Genomic DNA, 25,492 nt, shown 5'->3' on the forward strand with positions numbered 1-25,492 from the left:
ACAAACGTGGGTTTATAGGTCTCATTAGCAAAATGAAAGCTCTCTTTTTAATGGTAATTGTTCTGTCTTCCAGACCATGTTGTGCCAGACACAGCATTCAGCAGGAACTCGAGAACACGGAGGACTCCAAGCAATAGCTTTAGAAATCCATACAGAAAATGTCTGTGGAGAAGTTCAGGTAGGCTGGTGTTTCCACTAACAGAGTTAAGATGGGAATACATGAGGCAAAGATGATATGGAAAAGGAATTACATAAGGCTGGTTGTATTTAGGGCTGTGAACTACAGCCCATGCTGGTGCATCCGATTCTCCCCAGTCAGCTGAGTGTGCTTTCAGTCCAGTGTTTCAACTGCAGGAGTCCTCAGTGTTCTCCTAAATAGTTTCAAGGGTTTTAAGGACTGTAGAGTTTCTAATGTGCACTTGGGCCACAACAACCCCATGCATCACTGCAGGCTGGGGTCAGAGTGGCTGGAAAGCAGCCAGGTAGATGGGGACCTGGGGGTACTGGTTGACAGCTGGCTGAACATGAGACAGCACTGTGCCCAGGCAGCCAAGAAGGCCAATGGCATCCTGGTCTGCATCAGAAATAGTGTGGCCAGCAGGAGCAGGGAAGTCATTGTGCCCCTGTACTCAGCACTGGTTAGGCCACACCTTGAGTACTGTCTCCAGTTCTGGGCCCCTCAATTTAAGAAGGACATTGAGATGCTTGAATGTGTCCAGAGAAGGGCAACAAGGCCTGGAGAAGAGGAGGCTCAGGGGGGACCTTATCGCTGTCTACAACTACCTGATGAAAGAAGGTTGTAGCCACATGGGGGTTAGTCTCTTCTCTCGGGTATTCAGTGACAGAACAAGAGGATACAGTCTCAAGCTGTGCCAGGGGAAGTTTAGGCTCAAGGTGAGGAGAAAGTTCTTCATAGAAAGAGTAACTGGCCAGTGGAATGTGCTGCCCAGGGAGGTGGTGGAGTCACCATCCCTGGAGGTGTTCAAGAAAGGATTAGATGTGGCACCTGAAGCCATGGTTTAGTTAGTCATGAGGCATTAGGTATTAGGTAACAGGTTGGACTTGATGGTCTCTGAGGTCTTTTTCAACCTGTTTGATTCTGTGATTGTATGATTATCCATTTTGCCCTCTCTGGCATTTCTAAGGCTCAGTAGTTGAAAATGACAGTGAAATAGATACATACCAGTTGTGCCTGAGTGAGGTATTTCTTCCACCAGAGATACTTGCGCATGGAAGGGATGACTGAGAGTCCGTAATAGGAATACATAAGCACGTGGATAAAGCTGTTCAGAGTGGGTCCAAAGAAACCTATAAAAATCCATCATGGAAAACATTTGTATATACCAGCTGCTGAAGAGTAAGAGAAGATGTTATTGCTAGCAACATCTTTCATGCACTAAGTCTTTTTGCAATGAGTGTGGTAACATTCTGGAAGAAATTGCCCTGGCATGTGGTTGAGGTCCCATCCCTGGAGACATTCAGGATCAGACCTGATGTGGCCCTGGGCAGTCTGATCTAGTTGGAGGTGTCCCTGCTCACTATAGGGGGGTTTGGACAAGATGACCTTTGAGGGGCCCTTCCAACCCAATGCAATCTGAAAATCTGAAAGTCTTCCCATCATTGCTATTATTTGCTAAAGACATTCCTGAGATGGCTACATGAGGATGATTTAATTTCAGAGTAAAGCCTTTCAGTGGTTCTTCTGCCAGTTGAAGATAGCCAGAATTTTACCCCAGACAATACACAGAACTACAGAATGGTGGTGGTTGGAAGGGCTCTCCGGGGATCTAGTTCACCAGCTCTGCTGAAGCAGGGTCACCCAGAGCAGTTTGTGCAGGATAATGACCATGTGGCTTTTGAATCTCTCCAGAGGAGACTCTCCAATCTCTCTGTGCAGTCTGTTGCAGTGTTGTCAACCTCAACATAATGAAAGAATTTCTTTACTTTTAGATGGAACTTCCTGTGTTCTAGTTCATGCCTGTTGTCCCTTGTCTTATCACTGGGCACCACTAAAAGGAGTCTGGCCCCATGTCGTAGTTTGGGCTGGGTGCCCTCTGCTACAGGGGTGTTTCCTGTGTCCAGAAGTCCAGCCCAGTGGGTGGACACAGGAAATTAGGTTATTTCCTACCATGACCCCTTGCACCACTATAAGTTTTACGGCGGGGTCTGGCACTTCCTCTTTCCTTCCTCTCCGCCACCCGGTAACTGGGGGAGGGATCTCCCGGCCATGGGCCTGGTTAGGCCCAAGGCCACAGGGGGATGGGCAGTCTCAGATCTGGCCAGCTGAGACTAGCCTAGCAGTGGGAGGGGGGAAGGAGGAGCCCTGGGGTTTTTGGGTGCACCCTCAGGTGGGGATGGGATCTCTTTGGGTCTGTTTTGGGGTTTCTTCTTGTCACTGTGTTTCTAATTCTCTGCACACACTCACTGTTCTCTATTTAAACTTTCCATCACGTTTGCAATCTGTTTGTCTGAGTCGTCATTTCTGCGTGTGGTGGGGAGGGGGTTTGCCCCAACCCATTGCACCCCATCCTCTTAACATCTACCCTTTAAATATTGATAAGCTTTGAAAAGATCTGCTTTCAGTCTTCTCTTCTTCAAGCTAAAGACTCCCACACCTCTGTCTTTTTTCCTCAGAGAGGTGCTCCAGTTATCTCAGCATCTTCATAGCCCTCTCCAGCAGTTCCCTGTCTCTCTTGAACTGGGGAGCCTGGAACTGGACACAGTACTTCAGATGTGGCCTCACTACAGCACAATAGAGAGGGAGGAGAACATCCCTCAACCCATTGGTCACACTCTTAATGCACCCCAGGATACCATTGGCCTTCTTGGCCATGAGGGTGCACTGCTGGCTCATGGTGAACTAGTCCACCAGGACTCCCTTGCCACTCTAGCTGCTCATAGTAGATGCTAATTCAGAGAGTCATCTAGAGTTGGTCTCGCCAATTGTTTTGATTTTCTGCTGATTAATTACTTGACAATTACCAATGCATACAGGAGACAAACTTGCCACTGAGTTAATTTGTTGTGGCTGATATGTTTACTGGCATCAGGAGTTTTTCTTACATCTGTTTTCAGAGTAGATCTTGTATGTGACCGCTCTGTGTGCTATTCAGTGTTATCTTGTCTCAAGGTGGTTTGAAGAGAAGTAAATGGGAGGGCTTGTGGCAGCTAAGTGAAAATCTGGAGCCTAACATTTGTGTGGTTTAAAATTTTCACTTGTGAACTTTTAATTATGCTTTCAATTTTACTGTTTGGAAATCCTGAGAGGTGGTGAATGTGCTGTCAGTGATACACTTGTTTTGCACGGTGATGGGATCTGGATTCTCCTCCAGCTGCGGGTGACTCGTCCCCCAGGTGACAAAGCGAACGCAGACTTACTTTGCCCACAAGGTATCCAGTTCAGAACACACCACCAAATGTTAAACATCGTGGCATGGTGATACACATGAAGGAAAGTGATCTGGCTGGTTTTCTTTCTCAGCACAAAGAAGATAGTGTCCATGAATTCAATTACTTTGGAAAAATAATACCACCACAGCACCTTGGCTACCTGCACAAGGAATAACAAAAGAGCAGGAGATCGCTATCTGTCCATGCAAGGGCTTAAATATTGCTGTACTTCACTGGTCCTACTAGGCAGTCAGCTTCCCCAAAGGCATTAATATTCTACTGGAGGAGCACAGGCTCTTACTTCATTTTTATTTCTCTTCTGAATGAGACCACTTAGAAAATATGCATCATTTTAATGTAATGCATAAATAGGTAATTATCTCAATTAAGAAATAGGAGCTTTAAGGGGTTTCTAATTATGATGATTTTTTTTCTATCAAAGACAGTTGTGGGGTATTTTTGTGTAATATTTTTTTTAAGGGTGTTACCATTTATACTTTCTTATAACTGAACAGATTTGGCTGTCAGCTGCTGCTTAAATAATTCAACTTTGATACTCGACACAATGAAACAAGCCCTTCTCTAGAACTGAGATGCTTTATCAGAGCTCAGGGTATGTCTCAGGATGGTTAAAGATAAAGGGGAAAATAGTTTCTTGATTGAAAAAGGTATTTAACTGACTTTTTCTTTGCCAGAGCACAGACAAATGTTGAAGATTTGGGCAACAGATAGAAGTTAACCATTTTTTCTGCCCTTGAGCTCTAATGTTATCTGGAAATGAAGCCTGGAGCCTGGGAAATGACTGAGGTAATACACGGAATTTCTGTGATGCAGAAATAAGGGTTGAAACTAGATTGAAGTCAAGCCAGCAGGATGTCTCTTCAGGTTTCCAAATTTTAGAGTTGGGCTTGAATCAGTTTCCAGTTCAAACCCCATGAGTGTAACACTGAGATGATTGATTTTTCTCCTGGTTTCTTAAATGATATCTAGGCTGAGCTGCTGTTGTTTCTTACCCGGATGTCAGCTTCCCCTGCGCTGTGAAGGTTCTGGCACTGCAGGTTGTAGCCTCCTTCCCATGTGGCAAGTATGAGCTGAAACAGAAAATGCAGCAATTATAGAACCAACCTTATTGATTTTATTAGGCTTGAGGTGAGGAGAAAGTTCTTCACAGAGTTGTTAGCCATTGGAATGGGCTGCCCAGGGAGGTGGTGGAGTCACCGTCCCTGGAGGTGTTCAAGAGATGATTGGACGTGGCACTTGGTGCCATGGTTTAGTAGTCATGAGGTGTTGGGTGACAGGTTGGACTTGATGATCTTTGAGGTCTTTTCCAACCTTATTGATTATATGATTCTATGAAAACTGTTAGGCTGCACTGCCACTGTACTCACTGAATGGCAGTGCAGCCCAACAGTGCCAGAAGCTGGTGCTGAAGCTTCTCACCTTGCTGAGTAGCAGAGTAAGCACCAACAGCCTGTACTTGGAGGCCTGTGTTGTGCTTAATTCAAGTTTCAGCCACACAAATCTCACAGCTGTAGCTTGGTCCTGCATCTGTTCTCTACAGATTCTCTAGAATCATAGAATAGTTTGGGTTGGAAGTGGCCTTTAAAGGTCATCTAGTCCAACTCCCTTGTAGTGAGCAGGGACATCTTCAACAAGATCAGATTGCCCAGAGCCCCATCCAACCTGACCTTGACTGTGTCCTGGAATGGGGCATCTGCCACCTCTATGGGCAACCTGTGCCAGTGTCTCACCACCCTTGCTGTAAAATACTTCTTCCCTGTATCTAGGCTGAATCTCCCTTCTTTTAGTCTAAAACCATCACCCTTTGTCCTGTCACAACAGGCTCTTGCTGAAAAGACTGCCCCCATTTTTCTTACAGGGTTTCTTTAATTACTGAAAGGTCACAATAAGGTCTCCCTGGAGCCTTCTCTTCTCCAGGCTGTACAATCCCAACTCTTCCAACCTTTTTTTTTTTCCACAGCAGAAGTGTTTCAGCCCTCTGATAATTTTTGTGGTTTCCTCTGGAAAGCATTGTTACTTTCCAAATGGATATTGCTGTTTCTGCTAACTCTGATTTCTCTGTGCTCTTTGAGTTGTAGAATAAGCTCCCCATGTGATGGGCTTTCTCAGAGAGAAAATGTCTGGAAAACAAGGTATCCCCCCTTGTTCTCAGGGCAGGAGAAAGACCAGCACCTGGAAGATAAGCAAGACTTGCAAGGCATTTGGAATGTCTGCAGTTTGCCTGGAGAGAGGGCTGCCTTCTTGATGAATGAGCTAAATGTTCTACCTAAATGCAGAACTCAGAAAGGTCAGTAGAAAAGACACAAAGAGCTCAGGATGAAAACTGAGAAGAGACAACGTGTCCAGCTAGAACAACTGCAGGCAAGGAAGCAAAGTCAGCTTCTCACCTTTCAAAGCAAATTATTTGGCTAAGATAGAAGAACACCAGGCAATGTAACTCTTTTTTTGCTCAGAAAAGCTGTTTGCCTTACCCTTACATTTGACTGCCTTACACTGCACTCTGTGACCTTTTGCTGTCTAGGCTTTTTTCCCCTCACTTCTCCTTTCTCCCAAACTAAGTGCACCTCTTCTCTTCTGGTTTCTCACTTTTTCTTTTCCTCTAGCTCTCCTAATGTTAAGGCAGTCTTTCTGTCCTTATTTAAAGAATTACTTCCTAGAAAACCTTCATCTCAAGCACCAGTCCCATTGATGTAGGATAATTACTTGCTTTACTTAGGTGACATTCACTGAGTTCTGAAAAATTAACAGAGTAAACAATAATTTACTACAATTTATTAGTAAGTCATTGTGCAGAAGTTGAATTTCATAGTAAAACTTGAGCACATTTTAAGTGTGACCAGCAGGTCAAGAGAGGTTCTCTTCCCTCTCTAGTCTGCCCTAGTGAGGCCACATCTGGAGTATTGTGTCTAGTTCTGAGCTCTTCAGTTCAAAAGAGAATGGAGAGAGTTCAATGGAGGCTATAAAGATGATGAGAGGTCTGGAGCATGTCTCTTATAAGGAGAAGGCTCAGAGACCTGGGCTGTTTAGCCTGGAGATGACTGAGAGGGGATCTTATTAATGCTTATAAATATCTGAAGGATGAGGGGCAAGAGGATTGGGCCAGTCTCTTAGTGATGCCCAGTGACAGGACAATGAGCAAAAGGGGCACAAACTAGAACACAGGAGGCTCCATCTAAAGGAGAGGATAAGCTTCTTTCCTGTGGGGGTGCTGGAGCATTGGAGCAGACTGTCAAGAGAAGTTGTGGAGTCTCCTTCCTTGGAAAGATTTCAAACCCACTCAGACATTGCAATCCAGGGCAGCATGCTCGGGGTACCCCTGCTTTAGTAGAGGGGTCAGGTTAGATGATCTCCAGAGCTCTCTTCCCACGCCTACCAATATGAAAGTTATCTATCTATCTTCAATTGTGGAAGGTAGGTAAGCCCAACACCTTGTTCTGTACAAGGCCAAGTTCCCCCAGGGAAGATTTAGGTTGACATCAAGAATTTTTTTTTCACCAAAAGGGTTTTCAAGCCCTGTTCCAGGCTGCCCAGGGAAGTAGTGGAGTCCCCACCCCTGGAGGGATTGAAAAGATGTGTAGATGTGGTGCTGAGGGACATGGTTTCATGGTGCACTTGGGGCAGTGCTGGGTTAATGGTTGGACTTGATCTTAAAGGTCTCTTCCACCCTACATGGTTCTATGTAAAAATCTTTTCTTCTGGCTTTACTAAAAAGGTTAATGCACTAGGCTTGCAATACTTGTACAGTTCTGCTCTTTGCTCTGACTCAAGAGGTCCTCACATTCAAGTCCTGCATTCTCAGATGGATGTGGCTGCTTACTTACAAATCCTATGGATTTGTAGTAAGGCTGTGAAGTTACCTGAGGACACAGGCAGCTTGAGACATCACGCCACCCTCTTGGTAATGACACATATCTCTAGATCTCCTTTTTAATCTGACCCAGATGCTGCCAGTGTCCTGGTTTTCTCAGTGCCTGATCAACAAAGGGACTTGGGTGAGACCTTGGTGACTAGCTGAGATTTAATTTAAATAGGGCAGAGGTGATGCCTACTGCTGGGGAAAGCAGCCTTAAGACCATGACAGAGATTATGTCTTTTCCTATTAATGAGAGAGACAGTATCTTCACCCAAGTAATTTCACAATTCAGAGATCAATGTTGGTCTCCTTTATTTCCAGTTTTAGTTTAAACTGGAGTTGTGACAGTTTTATCTTGTGAACTTGGCCTCCAGCACCTCAGGCTGCATGCCTGGAATATAGTTTGCAAGCTGACTGGCATATGAAATAATTTTAAAGACCTCATTTCTTTTCACAGTAAGATGTTTTTCTGCTCACAGTTGGTACTTTTAGGATGCTAGGCAGAGATTTGTGTAGCAGTGAAACTGCTAAAAGTTTTGATTGTTATTAAAACAAAAAGATTATGGTTTTTCTTTAGGCAGATTTTTGCCAGTGTGACTAGATTTGACTAGTAGATTTGATCTGCGTCTGTGAATGCTGAATGGTGCAGAAGAGTACACACCCAGGAACAAACCTCTGATTCAGGTTTCTCCTGTAGTGGTGAGGGTGGTGCCTCCTGGACCCTCAGCAGTCTACCTGAAGCCTGCCTAATTTAAGCCCATGGCAGGGGGGTTGGAACTAAATGATTCCTGGGGTCCCTTCCACCCCTGACAATTCTGTGATCCTGTGACTTGCATCTAAGCTTCAGACAATTGATAAAAACCACGCTCCAAACCCAAGTGTCTCACTTCTTCATTATGTTCAGTGGGGAGACATCAGTGCCTTTGATGTCTATTTGCTTAACTCAGAAATCTAAATTAAGGTCTAATAAGCTGCCCTTGTGGGAGGCCCTCAAAGGCATCTGACTCTTCCTTGACATAAAAATTTTAAGGGATCTTAGTAGGGTGAGGGCAGCTGGGCAGAGCTTGTTTTCTTTAGACCTTGTCCTTTGGGGATAGTAGGGCTATCTGACCTTATGCTAGCAGCACATCTTAGAGTTGTCCTGGAGCTGTTCCTCCAAGTACTTTAGGGATTGGTTGACCTCAAAGCTCATGGAGCTAAAATCAGCTCCCAGATACTTCATGCCCAGGGAGATCTGGCTCAAAAGAGGAATCTGCCCTTGGAGATTTTAAACCAGCCCTTTTGTTATGACTCATGGCTATAATAATTGTATTCTTGCTTGAGGCTGTACAAGTCAACTGCAGTCAAGGGACAGCTGAACTAGGTCAGCAGGTGAAGATGAGGAGATGAAGAATTGCAGTACAGGTTCCCTCCTATCAGCTGGCTTCTCATGAAAGCTACCATGCAGGACAGTCTGTGTTGGGAGATACACCCCTTGTATTCTTTAATGGGAGAGTTTGAGTGTCTAAGAAGCACCCACTCTGTTCTGGAGCTATCACAAGGAAAGGTGTGTGTCACCTTAGAAACAAAACCAAGAAGAGGTATGAAGAACAATGGTAATAAGTGTGCAGTTTCTTGATGATTCATATTTATTACAGAGAGAATTATTTTGTGATTGATCTGTCACAGACACCAGAGAGGTTCAGGTGCAGTAGGAGGATGGAGGAACAAGACAACTGTTACAGAATGTCTCTAACTAGGAATTAATCTGCTCACACTTGCTGGAGGGATCAGCTGTGTTTACATAAGAAACCACTGTGCAGAATGCTCTAAATATAGTTAACCCTTGACTTAAAGAGCTTACTGTCCATGAAAGAGAGAATAAGGGCCAGAGGGAAGCTACAGAAAGGAGACATTCTGAAGTGTTGAGTCACTGTGACTTCATTCAGTACTGAGGATGATTTCTGCTCTCCCATTTCCCCTGCTGAAAGGAAACGGATGTGCAAGCTACCTCAAGGCAGATCTGCAAAGCATAACTCCCATTCTGCTCTCTCACAAAAGAAGCTGCGATAGAAACCAGGCAAGAAGACCATGAAAGAATGGAGAGTCTTTGTTATGGAAGAGTGTTTTGTATGGTGTAAAACGAGCCTGGCTGACAGTCCAGAGCGAAGAGTGAAATCTGCAGTAAAACAGCTGGCAGTGGGGATGCCACAGAACCATCAAATGGTTTAGGTTGGTAAGGACCTTTAAAGATCACCTGGTCCAACTCCTCTTCATTGAACAGAGGGCATGTTCAATTACATCAGGTTGCTCAGAACCTGGTCAAACCTCACCTGGAATGTTTCCCAGGGAAGGGGTGTCTATCACCTGTCTGGGCAACCCCGGCCAGTGTTTCACCTCCCTCACTGTAAAGAATTTCATTCTTATATTAATTTAAAAAGCCTCACCCCTTGTTCTGTCATAAGAGGCCCTGCTAGGAAGAGACCTGCAAAAATTCTCTGTTTATTCATTTCCTTGTGGCAGGCCAAGTCAGCCTGGGAAGGGAAGGGAGCTGTAGTTTCCTTCTCAGTTAATCCTTTTTGCTGAGTCCTGCTACTGAATAGAATAGAATTAAGCAGGTTGTTATCTGTGTGCCTTAAAGCAAAATGAGGATTTAAACATCAAAGTGCTAATTTAAATTCTGGAGGACAATCAGTATGGAGTAATCACACCTTCCAGCAGCTGCTGGTTTCTGCTTTGCACTGGGCATGATCCTGCACTCTCAGGCAACCCACAGCAACCACTGAAGCCAGCTGGAGCTTTGACTAGCCAGGGATCTGCATAGCACAATCAATCCTTTGCACAAACCACAGTCACCTGCTGGTTAGCTCAAATTAATTTAGAATTTGAAATCTTTGGGGGCATCTTTGGCTTCTGTAAAGTTTCTTGTCCAGCTGACAGAACAGTTGGTCCTTGGTTTGGTTTTGTTTGTTTGTTTCTTCTGGTGGAAACTACTATGGTGGCCAGGAGCCCAGGGAGCAGGAAACAAGGCGAGGCCATGCAGGCAAGGAAGGCAGTGATATCAGCCCAAGCCCCTGCAGGTCCCACCATGAAATCAAGCACATCCTTCAGCCAGTGCTTCTCATGCCCACAGTCACTTTTTAAGCCAAGTCAGAAAATGTTTTGTGGTTTTTGTCTTTCAGTGTTTGTTTTTTATAGCTGCAAGTGATGGATGTTAACATTTCAATATTAAAAGTAGAATAGAATAGAATGAACCAGGTGGAAGAGACCTTCAAGATCATTGCATCCAACCTATCATGCAACATCACCTAATCAACTAAACCATGACACCAAGCACCCCATCCAGTCTCTTCCTAAACACCTCCAGTGATGGTGACTCCACCACTTCCCTGGGCAGCACATTCCAATGGGCAATCACTCTCTCTGTGTAGAACCTCCTCCTAACCTCCAGCCTAAACCTCCCCTGGTGCAGCTTGAGACTGTGTTCTCTTGTTCTGGTGCTGATTGCCTGGGAGAAGAGACCAACCCCTGCCTGTCTACAGCCTCCCTTAAGGTAGTGGAAGACAGCAATGAGGTCACCCCTGAGTCTCCTTTTCTCCAGGCTAAGCAGCCCCAGCTCTCTCAGTCTTTCCTCATAGGGCTTGTGTTCCAAACCCCTCACCAGCTTTGTTGCCCTTCTCAGTACTCACAAGGCTGAGAATGGGGAGCTCTCAATATCAAACTGTTGACTTTTGGCTTTTGCTTTCTACTGGAGGTGTGAAAACAGGCATGTGTCTGCTGAGGAGCACTGTTTGAGTCCTCTACTGTTGCAAAATTATCAGATGCATTCAGACCTCCTTTCTGGTTCTGAATGGATCCTAATTTCTGTGAGCATGTCCCCTCATGATAAGTATTTGGAAAATAATCTGTGTGACCATATTCAGCCTTCAAGGCCCTCAGCATTGCTTTTGGCTGAAGTGCCAGACTCTGAACATCTGTCTCTCACTCTCTGACTGTATGAGGAAAGCTTCTTAATCAGGGGAGCAGCAAAATAACACTAAATTGCCAATACTACAATTAAATTGGTACTTAGGCCCAGCTATAAACCAGTTCATATTTAAGCATAGAGAAGTCATTTCTGCAACACACAAATAAAACCAAATCTATGGTCATATCCATGGATGCTGAAGAATGGGGTGAGCAACTGCTGCAGATTCAAAGTCATGCTTGTAGACAGTGCCTTGATGATAGACAGCTGTCCCCAGGTGTGGATTGTAGCTCAGAAAGGACAGTTAGTTAAAACATGCCCAGATCTAAACTTGGAAGGTCCTGTACAACTCTAGAGGACAAGTCTCATGAGGAGCAGCTGAGGGAGTTGGGCTTGTTCAGCCTGGGGGGAAAAAAAAGGAGACCTTCTTCCTCTCTACAACTACTTGAAAAGAGGTTGTAGCGAGGTGGGGGTAGGTCTTTTCTCCCAGGCCATAGGGCATGAGGAAACAGCCTCAAGTTGTCCAGGGAAGGTTTAGTTTAGATATTAGGAAAAAATTCTTTCTAGGACAGGGTTGTTGAGTTCTGGACCAGGTTGTCCAGGAAGTGGGGATCACAGTCTCTGGAAGGATTTAACAGGCGTGTAGATGTGGTGCTGAGGGGACATGTTGTAGTGGTGACCTGTTAGTACTGGGTTAATGGTTGGACTCTGAAAGGTCTGTTGCAACCCAAACAATCCTATGATTTATATTTCTAATTCACTGTGCAATTGCTAAGAGACTTTTTTTAAGTCTTAAATTTACTTTGCTGATGCTGTTGAATTTCTGACTAAAAGTACCTGTTGCTGAGAGATTTCCACTAAAAACATTATCTTGCTCACCTTTCTCAGCCACGTTGAGTGGGAGAGCACTTACCTCTATGAGCATGTACAAGGAGAGTAGTGTAATCCCAAGGTTGTATACAATGAGGTGAGCCCTGAGAGAGAAAGGAGGCCTGTTCTTCATGAATTTGTTGCCCAGCCATATGCAGAGTAGGTATGCTCCAGTAAGGAAAAATGTGGGAAGGTAAGAATCCAAAAGGAACCATCCTCTAACCCTGGTGTCTGAAAAGAGAGACAGGCAGCAGGTGATTAAGAAGACCATGGTAAAAATATTGTTACAGTATCACAGTATAACTAAGCTTGGAAGAGACCTCGAGGATCATCGAGTCCAACCTATCAACACAGACCTCACGACTAGACCATGGCACCAAGTGCCACGTCCAATCTCCTCTTGAACACCTCCAGGGATGGTGACTCCACCACCTCCCTGGGCAGCACATTCCAATGATGAACGACTCGCTCGGTGAAGAACTTTCTCCTCACCTCAAGTCTAAACCTCCCCTGGCGCAGCTTGAGACTGTGTCCCCTTGTTCTGGTGCTGGTTGCCTGGGAGAAGAGACCAACCCCTTCCCGGCTACAACCACCTTTCAGATAGTTGTAGAGGGCAATGAGGTCACCCCTGAGCCTCCTCTTCTCCAGGCTGAGCAACCCCAGCTCCCTCATCCTCTCCTCACAGGACTGTGCTCAAGGTCTCTCCCCAGCCTTGTTGCCCTTCTCTGGACACATTCAAGTGTTTCGATGTCCTCCTTAAACTGAGGGGCCAGAACTGGACACAGTACTCAAGGTGCGGCCTAACCAATGCAGAGTACAGGGGCACAATGACTTCCCTGCTTCTGCTGGCCACACTACTCTTAATGCCTGAGCACACTGCTGGCTCATGTTTAGGTGGCTGTCAATCATTACCCCCAGGTCCCTCTCTGTTTGGGAGCTCTCCAGCCACTCTGACCCCAGCCTGTAGCTCTGCATGGGATTGCCGTAGCCAAAGTGCAGCACTCGGCACTTGGACTTGTTAAATGCCATCCCATTGGATTCTGCCCATCTGTCCAGTTGGTCAAGGTCCCTCTGCAGTTAAAATAATGCAGATCATATCAGAGGTGTTCAAGAGGGGATTGGACATGGCAGTTAGGGCCATGGTTTAGTAGTCATGGGGTCTTGGGCGACAGGTTGGACTTGATGATCCTTGAGGTCTTTTCCAACATTATTGATTCTATGATTCTATGAAAATGATCTACTGAATGTGTGAGAGGGTATCTGTCAGGCTTGCTCAAAGAGCTATCCATTGCCTTTACCTTCCCAAACCTGCATACTAGTTCACAGAATATCTGCTGAAAACCTTTTGGATACAATAGTAACTTCTTCCCCAGTAACTTAAGGCCATTTACATCTCCTTATTTGAACAGGAAAGATAAAACAAAAACAAAGAAGAAAACCTCCCTATATACTTGTTAAATTTTAATTTAACACTGTAACTTCATATTTAATTTGAGCATACTTGAATCTGCTCAGTGGACAGTTTGCAGATGATAGAATGACTTTCAAATTGAAGAAGTGGTGGAGGTTGCAACCATGGAAGTGTTCAATGGCAGGTTGGATGAACCTTTGAGCAAGCTGTTCTAATAGGAATGTGTCCCTGCCCATGGCAGAGGGGACTGGAACTAGATGATCTTTGAGGGCCCTTTCAAACCAAACCATTCTGTTATTCATTACAAAGCAGGCATGTAAAATTGCCAGATATGCATTCTGTCTTTGCCATTTAAATCCTAAGGTAGATCATATTTGCTGGCAGACATTTATTCAAGGTGCTGATTTTCTCAAAAGCATTGCCTATAAAAAGCAAGTATCAAAGGTTTCCTTTGAGAGTTATCATTATCAAAGATAATGAGCAAGGCAAGGGTTTGTTTCTTACAGTTTCTGTCCCATTTGCCTGGTCCTGACATGAGATATTAAGGTCAAATCCTGCTTGCCTTATTCACACAAGTAATCCCATTGGCAGTAATCAGATAGCTCAGTGTATATGAGCAAAGCTTAATCCTCTATGTCAATCTGGAGGCACTGCTTCCTTGTCCTGTGAGCAACTGGATGTCATGAGCCAAAGGAGTGTGGTGTGTTTTGGTTTGGTTTTTTTCAAGGTAGAGCAAAATTCAGGATTTTATTTCCACAGTGATCATCTTCAGACATTTATGAAAAGAACAAGGGCTGTCCTAGTCACTGAGCAGGGACATCTTCAACTAGATTGGGTTGTTTGGGGCCTTGTCCAACCTGACTTGGAGTGTTTCCAGGGATGGGGCTTCTACCACCTCTCTGGGCAACCCATGCCAGTGTCTCACTACCCTCAGTTTAAGAAAATTCTTCTCTGTATCTAGTCTAAATCTCCCTTTCAGTTCAGGACCATCACCCCTTGTCCTGTTGCAACAGGCCCTGCTAAAAGTCTGTCCCCATCATTTTATAGGCCCCCTTTAAGCACTGAAAGGATGCAGTACAGTCTCCCTGGAGCCTTCTCTTCTCTAAGCTGAAAACTACCAACGCTTTCAGCCTTTCTTCAACCATCTCATTGTCAATGGCTCTTAGGATCACCTCAATGTGAGAATTAAATGCTCTGAGCAACGCTCTTCAAGTTCATAAGCAACATCTGAAGCTCTGGAATGAATGTTTTTGAGGTGTTTCTGTTCCCATTTGGGCTCTCAGCAGGACACAAAGCCAAAGGACAGGTAAAGTTTACATGTTTATTATCTAGTGTATGTATCAGGAGCACATGGATTTCAATTTATTTATTAGTATCCTAAATGAAGAGGTAGAAAGTAGCCATGTTGGCAAGACTGCTCTCCAAAGGAATGTCCCCCACCAGCTGAGGATTGCAACACCTGGTGCACAAAGGTTACTTGCACAGAGGCTACCTGGCATCAGCAGATAATGCATCATCATGTTTGCTCAAAGAGGAAAAGTAATTGGGAAAGATGAGAATGCAAATTAAACTAAACAGGATAAAATCCTGCCTCAGTATCCCCTCTGAAAGTTTTCAGTCTGCTGTGAGCAGCCACAAGCATGTGGGCTAATCCCACAGAAGTCATGTGCTTGTTTGGGTGAGCATGTCAAGTGTTTCTTAAAGTCTATAGTACTACACTTTCAGGAGTAATAAAATCACCTGCCCTTGCTGAGTATTTTCCACCCTACCTTGAAGGGTTAGACAGTTATTAGACAGAAAGTAGTCTATAATTATCAGTCAAGGAATGTGACTGGCTTGTTTCTGCTTACACCTATCTCTGCATGACAAGAAGGGGAAGGTTTTTATGTGGAAAAGGGTGGGCCAGGGTAAGGAGTGGATTTTCAAACCAATCATTGGTAGGAGGGATCAAAAGTATTCTGTTGACTGACAGCTTGATCTCCATGTTCAAGGATTATAAAGGTATGCTGTCAAGAGGAGAAAGAGTTATTTAAAAAATGTTGAACCCACACAGCATCTGAATTTGAGACCAAGGCAGGGAATAAAGGCACAGTGGGAAAGTGCTGGACTGCAGCAAGGGAAGGAGCAGGCACCCACGAGCTCTGTGAATCAGCTCATTCATGGTCACTGGCTGTGATGTGCCAGACCCTTAGGGTGAAATTTTGGCTCCTTTGAAATGAGTGGCAGGCTTCCCAGGCTCTTTAAAGGTGTCAGACTTTTATCAGAGAGGTTTAGAAACATTTTGATTCAGGTTTCTCTGCAGCTCTGGCCAGATAGTGCCTGAGTAGATTCAGACTGTAAGTCAGAGAGTCTTGCACCGAGGCCTGGCTCCTGTTCATACTTAGCTGAGGAGAGGAGAAGTGCTTATTACATTACTATAGCTTTACTCATATTTATCTGTTCTTGACTATCTCTGGGCAGGGCATAGCCAGCAGGTTGAAGGAGGTGATTCTGGTGCGACCCCACCTGCAGTACTGTATCCAGCTCTTAGAGCCCTCAGCAAGGGAAAGATGTGGACCTGTTGGAGTGGGCCCAGGGGAGGCCACAAAAATGATCATAGGGCTGGATCACCTCTACCATAAAGAAAAGCTGAGAGGATTGGGGTTGTTCAGCCTGGAGAAGAGAAGGCTCCAGGAAGACCTTGTAGGGGCTTTTCAGTACTTTAAAGGGGCTTATATAAAAGACAGAGGTAGACTTTTTATCAGTCTGTTGTGACAGGACAAAGGGTGATGGTTTAAAACTAAAAGAGATTGACTGGATGTAAATACTGGCACAGGTAGCCCAGAGATGTGGTGGATAGCTTTATCCCTGGAAAAACTCCAAGTCAGCTTGGGCAGGGTTCTGAGCAGCCTGATGATGTTGAACATGACCTCTGCCAGCACTTTGCTGTCCTCCTTATGGTGAGGGCAGCAGGACTGCACATGGTTGACTGTTGACTACTTCTCTTTATTGGAATATTTTTGAGTGGTATTATTTCCTAAAAGGCCTAAAGGTGCTTCAGTGCTTCAGGTAAAGCAACTTACCTCGAGGTCCAAACATATAGTCCACAAATGCATTTACTTCCTGGTCAAAAGCTTTCAGGTGCTCCTAAAAAGTATAAAAAGTATATCTGTGATGTCTCATGGCTGACAGAGAATGCAGTTTAGAGAGAAATCAATAAACTGTCATACAGCATGTGATGCTCAAGTATTTCCAGAGTACAGGACATCATGTCTACTGAAAAAAAACAAACCAAAGGACCTCTTTAAAAATTAATTTAGGGCAGATTGTGGTCTAGATAACACCAGAGGCCTCATTACTGGAAACTGTGCCAAAACCAGAAGCCTTCAGAAAGGGAAATGAAGGTTTTACAAATGAAAGAGAACAGCCATCCAGTATGGATGTTATTTTCACTCCAATAACAATGTGGTTTGGGGCTTGTGGTTTGGGTTCTGCTTCCTCAACTGAAATCACTTTTTGAGAGGAGCTGGTGATTCCTTTGCTAAGCTCCACAAAGCTGTCTGGTTGCAGCAAGCCTAGGGACAGTGCATCAGTTGACTCTACCAACTTTTCCCTTTAAGAAGGAAACCCCTGGGGCAAGCCATCTGAGATGTCTCTAAATCAGGCACTGAGGTCCTAAGCCAAGTCTGCAGGAGCAGCCAGGCCTCCTGTAATAAAGTTCAGGAGGAGGAGGGCTACATTAGGGAGAAATTATGTTTTGAGGTCTAAGTTAACAAAGGTGCTAAGCTGGAAGCTTATCATGTTTGTGTCTGATTTTAACTGGGTTGGGATCTAAGCCATGAGCAACACAGCCCTCTCAGCTCCCCCAGGATGTGGTGGTCTCCCCAGAATGCTTCCTGTTCCCAGATTCCTGTTCTGAGCAGTAGCTTCCTGCAAGCTGGTGCCTGACCAACTCTTTGCCACAAGCTTGAGGTCAGCCAGATATTTCCTCTGTTCCTTCCAGCAAGCTCTGCTGTGCTTGGTGAATTAATTTTAGCACTGAGCAAATGCAGCTCAGGACACACTGGGCATCTCCATAGGCTAAGAGCTGCCAAGGGCTCTGTGTGGCTTTGAATGCCAGACATCTCCTGGACTGCAGCCACCACTGGCAGATCTGACAATTCATGATAGAAAAGGATTTCTCAGATTTCACAGCACTGAGGAAACTAAACTAGCACTTAGAAAGGGTCCTGACTACTGCCCCTGGAGAAAGGCATCTTTGCAATTTCAGACAGTTTCCTCAGCAGCCTAAGGATGGATTCTGTCAGAGGAGATGGCTCCTTTACTAGGTACAGGACCTGTGCAAAAAAATCTGCTTTGATTTTTACCTCCTTGAGCAATGAAGTTTTTCTGCTATTCTTTCATGATAAAGGAACTTCCATTTCAGGTATCACAGAATTTGGTTGGAAAAGATCACCAAGTCTAACCATTAACCCAGCACTGCCAGGTCACCCTTAAACCATGTCATTCACCACCACAGTTACAACTCCTTTAAGTGCTTCCAGGGATGGGGACTCCTCACTTCCCTGGGTAGCCTGTTCCAGGGCTTGACAGCCCCTTCTGAAAAAGACATTTTTCCTAGTATCCAGCTCAAACATCTCCTGTCACACCTTTGAGGCCTTTTTCTCTTGTCCTATTGCTTGTTACTGGGAAAAAGAGACTGATGTTCATCTCACTACAACCTCCTTTCACGTAGTTGCAGAGAGCAGGAAAGTCTCTCCTCACCCTCCTCTTGAGCAGACTAACAAACTCAGCTCCCTCAGCCACTCCTTCTTCCGCTCTAGACCCTTCACCAGCTTCATTGCTCATCTCTGGACATGCTCCAGCACCTCCATGCCCTTCTTGTAGTGAGAGGCCCAAACCTGAACACACTCTTTAAGGTATGGCCACACCAGTGCATGGGGACAATCACTTCCCTAGTCTTGCTGGCCACACTTTCTCATCCAGACCAGAATGCTTTTGGACTTCTTGGCCACCAGGGCACACTCAGGCTCATATTCAGACATCTGTTGTCCAACATCCTCAGTTTCTTTTCTGCTGGAGAGCATTCCATCTACTCAGCCCCAACCCTATAGTGTTGCATGGGGTTGTTGTGACCCTATGAATCTCATACAATTGACTCTAGCCCATTGATAGAACCTGTTTAGATTCTTCTTAAGAGCCTTTTAATATCAAGCAGACCAACACACCTGCCCCACTTGGTGTCATCTGCAGAACATACCAAGATTACTTTGTGCATAGGTGACTCTTTTCATTGATCCAGCTTGTGACACTTGACCTCCAGCACCTGACTGGGATGAGCAGAGCGTGTGCTGAGGAGATAAAGTAGTCTAAAGTTAAATCTGCCTCCTTATTAATGTGCTTAAAGGACACAGTGGGGACTTGTACCAACTCCCAGTTCTGCTCCAGCCAATCTTTGCTAGCAGTTGATCAGTTCAGTGCCTGGTTTGCTTTCATTGGTGATTCAAGAGTAAAAACTCCTCTAAGATGTGTAGCAGAAACCCCCCCAAATTCTGAGGAATGTTCCTTTTTAGCTTTTTTATCTTACAGTTTATCTTAGTTTACAGGAACCCAAATAGAGACTTACAAGACACAGATTTACAAGGTTGTGAAAAACAAAATGTTTGTTTTTATATCTCATACTTTTACATTAAAAAGGGAGGTTATCTTCTGTGTCTAGTCTTGGCACCTTCCTATCAACATCACTAGAGAGACCAAACCATATTCCTGGGGCTTAGAACATATCCTTTACAGTGCCTCTGGGCACATTAGATGCAAATGCCTTGCTCAACATGATCTGTTTTATTTCTAAAGAAAGGCAAATAAATCCAGCCTGAACAAAACCACATGTTCCCACAACTCACTTCTCTCTGGCAAATCAATGTAGCAGCCTTTATCAATGAAGGCATTTGGGTTCCAAGGCTAAAGATTACTGGGTCTTTCATGTTTGCTTTCTTCTGTTGTAGTAGTTTTCTTCTCTGGGCATTGGCAGTGTTAGCAGTTTGGCAGGGATTTGCACAGAGTTGTGGAAGATCTCTTTAGCTATACCTATGAAAAAGACCTTAGGTGGTTGTCATCATTGAACCACAAGCTGCCCAGGGCAAAATGACAGAAAGGTATTTTGCCCCCAAGGGAGTGAAATAAAAGCACTCCCACAGAACTGGAGGTTAAATATGAATGCTATTTACAAATATATATACAGAAATACAACAGGTGTTTAGGTATAGATCAAATGAAGTCCAACCCTGGGCCTCAATATGAGTCCAAAACCTCCCCCCTCCCCAACCTCAGGAAGCCTAACTGCACCTTCACACACCCCCTGACCCCCTCAGGATGGTTTTACCAGGCCTTGTTCCCCGCCTCTCAGGCTGAACACACCAGACCTTGACCAGACCCAAATGCCACCCCGCCCCCCCCAGGCCTCACTGTCCCCCAGGCTAGGCTGAAATTGCATAGCAAAAAATTAGCTTGGCAGCCCAAGGCCACAAACTCCCCCAGGAACCACAGGAGATAAAAGCTGCCACGTTAGGAGCAGAGAGAAGGGAGAGAAGAGGAAGAACAGGCTGTGATGTTTGGTGATCCAGAGGTTGCAGGCTGATGGGATGGGATAACAAAATTTGCAATATCCTGTGTCCACCCCTAGCCTGTCCAGCCTTTTGTCTTTGTGGTCTTAAACCTATAACAGTCATCTGACGGAATCAAATCACTCAAATGAAGTGTAGGGAGCATAAAGCCACGTAAAGCTGTCTAAGGAGCTTCAATATTCTTGCAACAGAAATGTAAGTAACTGAGTTAGTAGCACAGTGTGGATATGTGAGTGATTGTTCTAAAATATCCTGGCTTGTATTAGACAGGCAGCCAGCAGGAATAAGGTGATCATCACCCTGGACTCAGATGAGGCCACAGCTTGAGTATTGTGTTCAGTTCTGGGCCCCTCACTACAAGAAGATCTTTGAAGCACTGGAGCTTGTCCAGAGAAGGGCAGTGAGGCTCATGAAGGGCCTGGAACACATGACCTGTGAGGAACACCTGAGGGAACTGGGGCTGTTCAGTCTAAAGAAGAGGAGGTTGAGGGGAGACCTCATTGCTCTCTACAACTACCTTAAGGTAGGTTGGAGCAAGGAGAGGGCCAGCTGCTTTTCCTTAATGACAAGCAACAGGAGTAGAGAAAATGGTTTCAGGCTGCACCAGGGGTGGTTCAGGCTGGATGTTACAAAATATTTCTTCACAGAGAGGGTTATCAAACATTGGGATGAACTGCCTAGGGCAGTGGAGGAGTCACTGTTCCCTGGAGGTGTTTAAGCAGAGTGTAGACCTGGTGTTTAGGGACATGGTTTAGTGTTGACCCTTCAGTGCTGGGTCAAAGGTTGGACTGAATGATCTTTGAAGTCTCTTGCAACCAGATGTATTCTATGAACGCTGACTGTACTTAAAATACTATTATTGCAAGTCTGGCAGGTATGGAAAAAACCACAACAAAACTCATCTCATTCTATGATCAGTCCCTGGTCCTCACTGAGAGATCAGTCTACTGGCTTACCCACTGAAAACACTCCCTTAAGTGAGGAAAGTTGTTCTCTTCCTCTGTTCTGCCCTAGGGAGGCTGACTCTGGAGTACTGTGTCCAGTTCAGGGCTCTCCAGTTCAGGAGAGACAAGGAACTACTGGAGAGAGATGCTATGAAGATGATGAGGAAAGTCTGAGAGACCTGGGGCTGTTCAGCCTGGACAAGAAAAGTCTGAGTGGGGATCTTACCAATATCTGAAGGACAGATGTCAAGAGGATGGGATCAGACTCTTTTCAATGGTGCCCACTGACAGGACGAAGCGCAGTGAAGTGGAACACAAGAGGGTCCATCTGAACGTCCAATCTGAATCTACCCATTTTTAGTTTTTTTCCATTCCCCCTAGTCCTATCACTCCCTGACACCCTAAAAAGTCCCTCCCCAGGTTTCTTGTATGTCCCCTTCAGATACTGGAAAACCACAATTAGGTCACCTCGGAGCCTTCTCTTCTCCAGACTGAACAGCCCCAACTCTCTCAGTCTGTCCTCACAGAAGAGGTGCTCCAGCCCTCTGATCATCCTCGTGGCCCTTCTCTGGACACGTTCCAGCACATCCAGATCCTTCCTGTAATAGGGACTCCATAACTGGATGCAGTACTCCAGTTCTGGAGCCCCATGTAGGTGTGGTGCTGAGTGGTGTGATTCGGTGGTGACAGTTTGGTCAATTGTTGGACTTGATGAACTTGAAGGTTTCTTTTTCTCACAAAAACAATTCTATGATTCTGTGATTCTCTGTAACCCGTCTTAGCCTAAGGATGGATATTCTAAAATGAAAGGTGCCTTGACATTCACTGACTATGATACCAGGTTTGTCTGAGCTAAGGAACTCATGTTCAAAGTGTTGATCTTGTGCATAAAGTACTTTTGCAGACAGTACCTGTGATGAAAAGGCAAATACCCACATAAGAGCTGATGTATGTTTTGGAGTCTTTCTGTTTGATGATGTGGATTTTAAACAGTTTTCTGAAATAAATCTCCTACAGATGAACATACTCTATTCAACTGCACCTTTGCTACCTGGAAACCTTTTGAATTAGTGGGAGGGTGAAGGGGTTGGGTTTCATGCAAAAGCTTTGACTGTCATTCAGTAAATCAAAAATCCAAGGTAATCTTTTGCTCAGTCTTACACAGCCACATAAAAATGATAATACTCTGTATAGGAAGAGATCTCATTTCAGGCTTCAAACAAAAGCCAGACATAGTTGTCAGCCCCTGCTTTGCAATACAGCTCCTGGAAGTAAGTGTGAGGAGAGGAGAAAAGAGAGGGGAGAGGAGAAAAGAGAGGGGAGGGGGGAGGGGAGGGGAGGGGGGAGGGGAGGGCTTCAAGATCATTGTGTCCAACCTATCATCCAACTGTGTATGGTGGATTTTATTATTTAGATGGGAACATTTCCTTAGTTCCCTGAAGGTTTCTGCTCTGTAAATAGTCAGTGACTGAGCAGTTCTGGAGTTAATCTCATTCTGTCAGGATGTTGGAAGAAATGAATTTGAGGTGCCTGCACATGTTTGAATATACAAACCTCCAAGAAGCTTTGGAAAACTGTAGTGCTGGCTTCAGAATGGCTGAAAAGGGGGGAATGAAATGAAGCAAAAGGAGGTCAGAGTTACCTCTCATGAAAGTGGCATAATTGCTTATAAAAGAAGTTGTTTAGCTATTTATTGGTTGGAGCACTTAAAATTAATCTGAAACAAAGATCTAGAGTGGGAAACAATTCTTCATCACAGATTTTTTTTCAGGCTGCCTTTTATGTTTTTGACATCCTTCTGTGATTTGTGTGTTACATCTGTACAGGAAATGTGTGTAAGGAGCCCTAAAGAAAGCAATTCCATACAGGAACTGCAGAAGAAAGATGATGCTGAAGACAGAAGGGTGAGGCAGAGGTTGCCATGTGTTGCATGACTACAACAAGGCTGATAGTCAAGGAAACTGGGAGATGGGACATCCAGAAATTGGTAATAAACTACATCTATGTAATTTATAACTATGTAATTTATAACTAATACATGGAACTCACTCAGATGATCTCACTGAGAATAGGAACAAACTGGAGTGACTAGCTGGGTGATGAGACTGCTGCTGTGTCCCATGGAAGGGAAAAAAATAGCTAGAAGGGACATACCCTCACATCTTTTGTAGTATTTCAGATACAAGAAACAGAAACTGGACTCCTTATTTGATATGGTAACTTCTGCATCCCATAGGATGTTCTGGGATGTTCTTTCATGTCTGATGCACTACAAAGCCCTCATCATAGAATTGTTTTGGTTGGAAAAGACCTGTTAAGAGCATTAAGTCCAACCACTAATCAGCACAGCTGTATCACCAGAGCTCCCAATAGAAGCACAGCCCTCTGACTGTGGTAAATTGGGCTGAATAAAGGGCTCTTATACCAATGTGAGATGGATCCACTCATGATGTTTTTGCTAGTTTAGCAACCTCTCTGCCCAGCTCCTTCCTAACAAGTGGCATTGTGAAGCTGGCAGGCCTTTTTAACTTCATCTGTCCTAAGGTAACTTATTTGGTGTGACTGAAGCTAGGCATTACTGTAGCAAGGGAAGTTCTGCCAGTGGTTCAGGTCCAGTAAGTTGCTTATATTACTCACAGAATCATGGAACAGTGAGGACTGGAAAGGATCTCTGGAGATAATCGAGTCCAAGCCCCCTCCTAAACCAAGAGTCATCCAGAGCAAGTTGCACAGGATGGAATTTGAATCTCTCCAAAGAGGGAGACTCCACAACCCCTCTGAGCAGCCTCTTCTGGTGCTCCAGGGAACAATGTGCAGAATTTTGCAGATGATAACCAACAGCTAATGGAAAGAATACTGATAACTCCCTTCCAAGGTATGGTTGTTATGTGTTCCAAGAGAAGAGGGATCTGTATCTTTATTTTGGAAATGCAAGTTGTTTAATACATTTTCATTTGATGCAAAAAAAAATTCTGTTGGAAAAACTACAGTGTAATGGAGGGGGAAAAAAACCCACAACAACAAAAGAAGGCTTTTTCAGCTTTTGCACAAAAAAAACATTAGAGATGAATTATCTTCATATATTTCCCTTCCTATTTCCTCTCTTCTTAAAGCTCTCACAAGAAAGTGTAAGCACTTCAGGAGAGGAAGATGTTGTTACTCTGGCCAGTAAATTATTTAAGAGACTTCAAGAAGAGCTTTGAACAGAACACAGAATAGCACTGCTAATACTTTGAGAAACACAGAAGATGTCTACAAGGTTTTGGGAAGAGCCATATCTGGTCTAAAAATTGTTTAACTTTTGTGTTTCTCAACCACATTATATTTGATTCCTCTTATTTTCTCATACTAGGCCATACATGCTTCCTTCCACTGCTGGATAGCCCAGCCCAGAGAGTGGTGGTGAATGGTGCCACATCCAGCTGGCGGCCAGTCACTAGTGGTGTGCCCCAGGGATCAGTGCTGGGCCCCATCCTCTTTAACATCTTTACTGATGATCTGGATGAGGGCATTGAGTCTATCATCAGTAAATTTGCTGATGACACCAAGCTGGGGGCAGGAGTTGATCTACTGGAGGGTAGAGAGGCTCTGCAGAGGGACCTCGACAGGCTGGACAGATGGGCAGAGGCCAACGGCATGAGATTTAACACATCCAAGTGCTGGGTTCTGCACATCGGCCACAACAACCCCATGCAGAGCTACAGGCTGGGGTCAGAGTGGCTGGAGAGCAGCCAGGCAGAAAGGGACCTGGGGGTACTGGTTGATGGTAGGCTGAACATGAGCCTTCAGTGTGCCCAGGCGGCCAGGAGGGCCAATGGCATCCTGGCCTGCATCAGGAACAGTGTGGCCAGCAGGAGCAGGGAGGTCATTCTGCCCCTGTATGCTGCACTGGTTAGGCCATACCTTGAGTCCTGTGTCCAGTTCTGGGCTCCTCAGTTTGGGAAGGATGTTGACTTGCTGGAGTGTGTCCAGAGAAGGGCAACAAAGTTGGTGAGGGGCTTGGAACACAAGCCCTATGAGGAGAGGCTGAGGGAGCTGGGGCTGCTTAGCCTGGAGAAGAGGAGACTCAGGGGTGACCTTCTTGCTCTCTACAACTACCTGAAGGGGGGTTGTAGACAGGCAGAGGTTGGTCTCTTCTCCCAGGCAGCCAGCACCAGAACAAGGGGACACAGTCTCAGGCTGTGCCAGGGGAGGTTCAGGCTGGAGGTCAGGAGGAAGTTTTACACAGAGAGAGTGATTGCCCATTGGAATGGGCTGCCTGGGGAGGTGGTGGAGTCGCCATCTCTAGAGGTGTTCAGGAGGAGACTTGACAGGGTGCTTGGTTGCATGGGTTAGTTGATTAGGTGGTGTTGGATGATAGGTTGGTCATGATGATCTTGAAGGTCTCTTCCAACCTGATTTATTCTATTCTAAAGTTTGCCTACATATTGTGCAACTATTTGGACTGTTTCCAGC

General features: G+C 45.0%; 1 protein-coding gene and 1 long non-coding RNA gene across 6 annotated transcripts in view; one reads left to right on the top strand and one right to left on the bottom strand.

Moving 5' to 3' along the window:
• Window positions 1-25,492, bottom strand: part of ELOVL2 (ELOVL fatty acid elongase 2) — a 66,290-nt gene that overhangs the window by 2,153 nt on the left and 38,645 nt on the right. For all 4 annotated transcript variants that reach the window (XM_068166867.1, XM_068166866.1, XM_068166865.1 and 1 more), the window contains 5 exons: window positions 16,554-16,617; window positions 12,124-12,311; window positions 4,404-4,481; window positions 3,379-3,550; window positions 1,184-1,308 (listed from right to left, as the gene is read on the bottom strand). In XM_068166867.1, coding sequence (XP_068022968.1) covers window positions 1,184-1,308; window positions 3,379-3,550; window positions 4,404-4,481; window positions 12,124-12,311; window positions 16,554-16,617 — 627 coding nt within the window. The remainder of the gene's footprint in view (window positions 1-1,183; window positions 1,309-3,378; window positions 3,551-4,403; window positions 4,482-12,123; window positions 12,312-16,553; window positions 16,618-25,492) is intronic.
• Window positions 90-23,908, top strand: LOC137455775 (uncharacterized). 2 transcript variants are annotated; one of them, XR_010990905.1, is made up of 3 exons: window positions 90-178; window positions 22,864-23,024; window positions 23,677-23,908. It is a non-coding gene; the product is annotated as an uncharacterized lncRNA (long non-coding RNA). The 2 variants fall into 2 exon arrangements; XR_010990904.1 differs by lacking the exon at window positions 90-178 and adding an exon at window positions 14,545-14,797.

The sequence above is a fragment of the Melanerpes formicivorus genome, unplaced genomic scaffold (genome assembly GCF_026170545.1).
Source record: "Melanerpes formicivorus ecotype bairdi unplaced genomic scaffold, bMelFor1.0.p_v2 SCAF_109, whole genome shotgun sequence".
Classification (NCBI taxonomy): domain Eukaryota; kingdom Metazoa; phylum Chordata; class Aves; order Piciformes; family Picidae; genus Melanerpes; species Melanerpes formicivorus.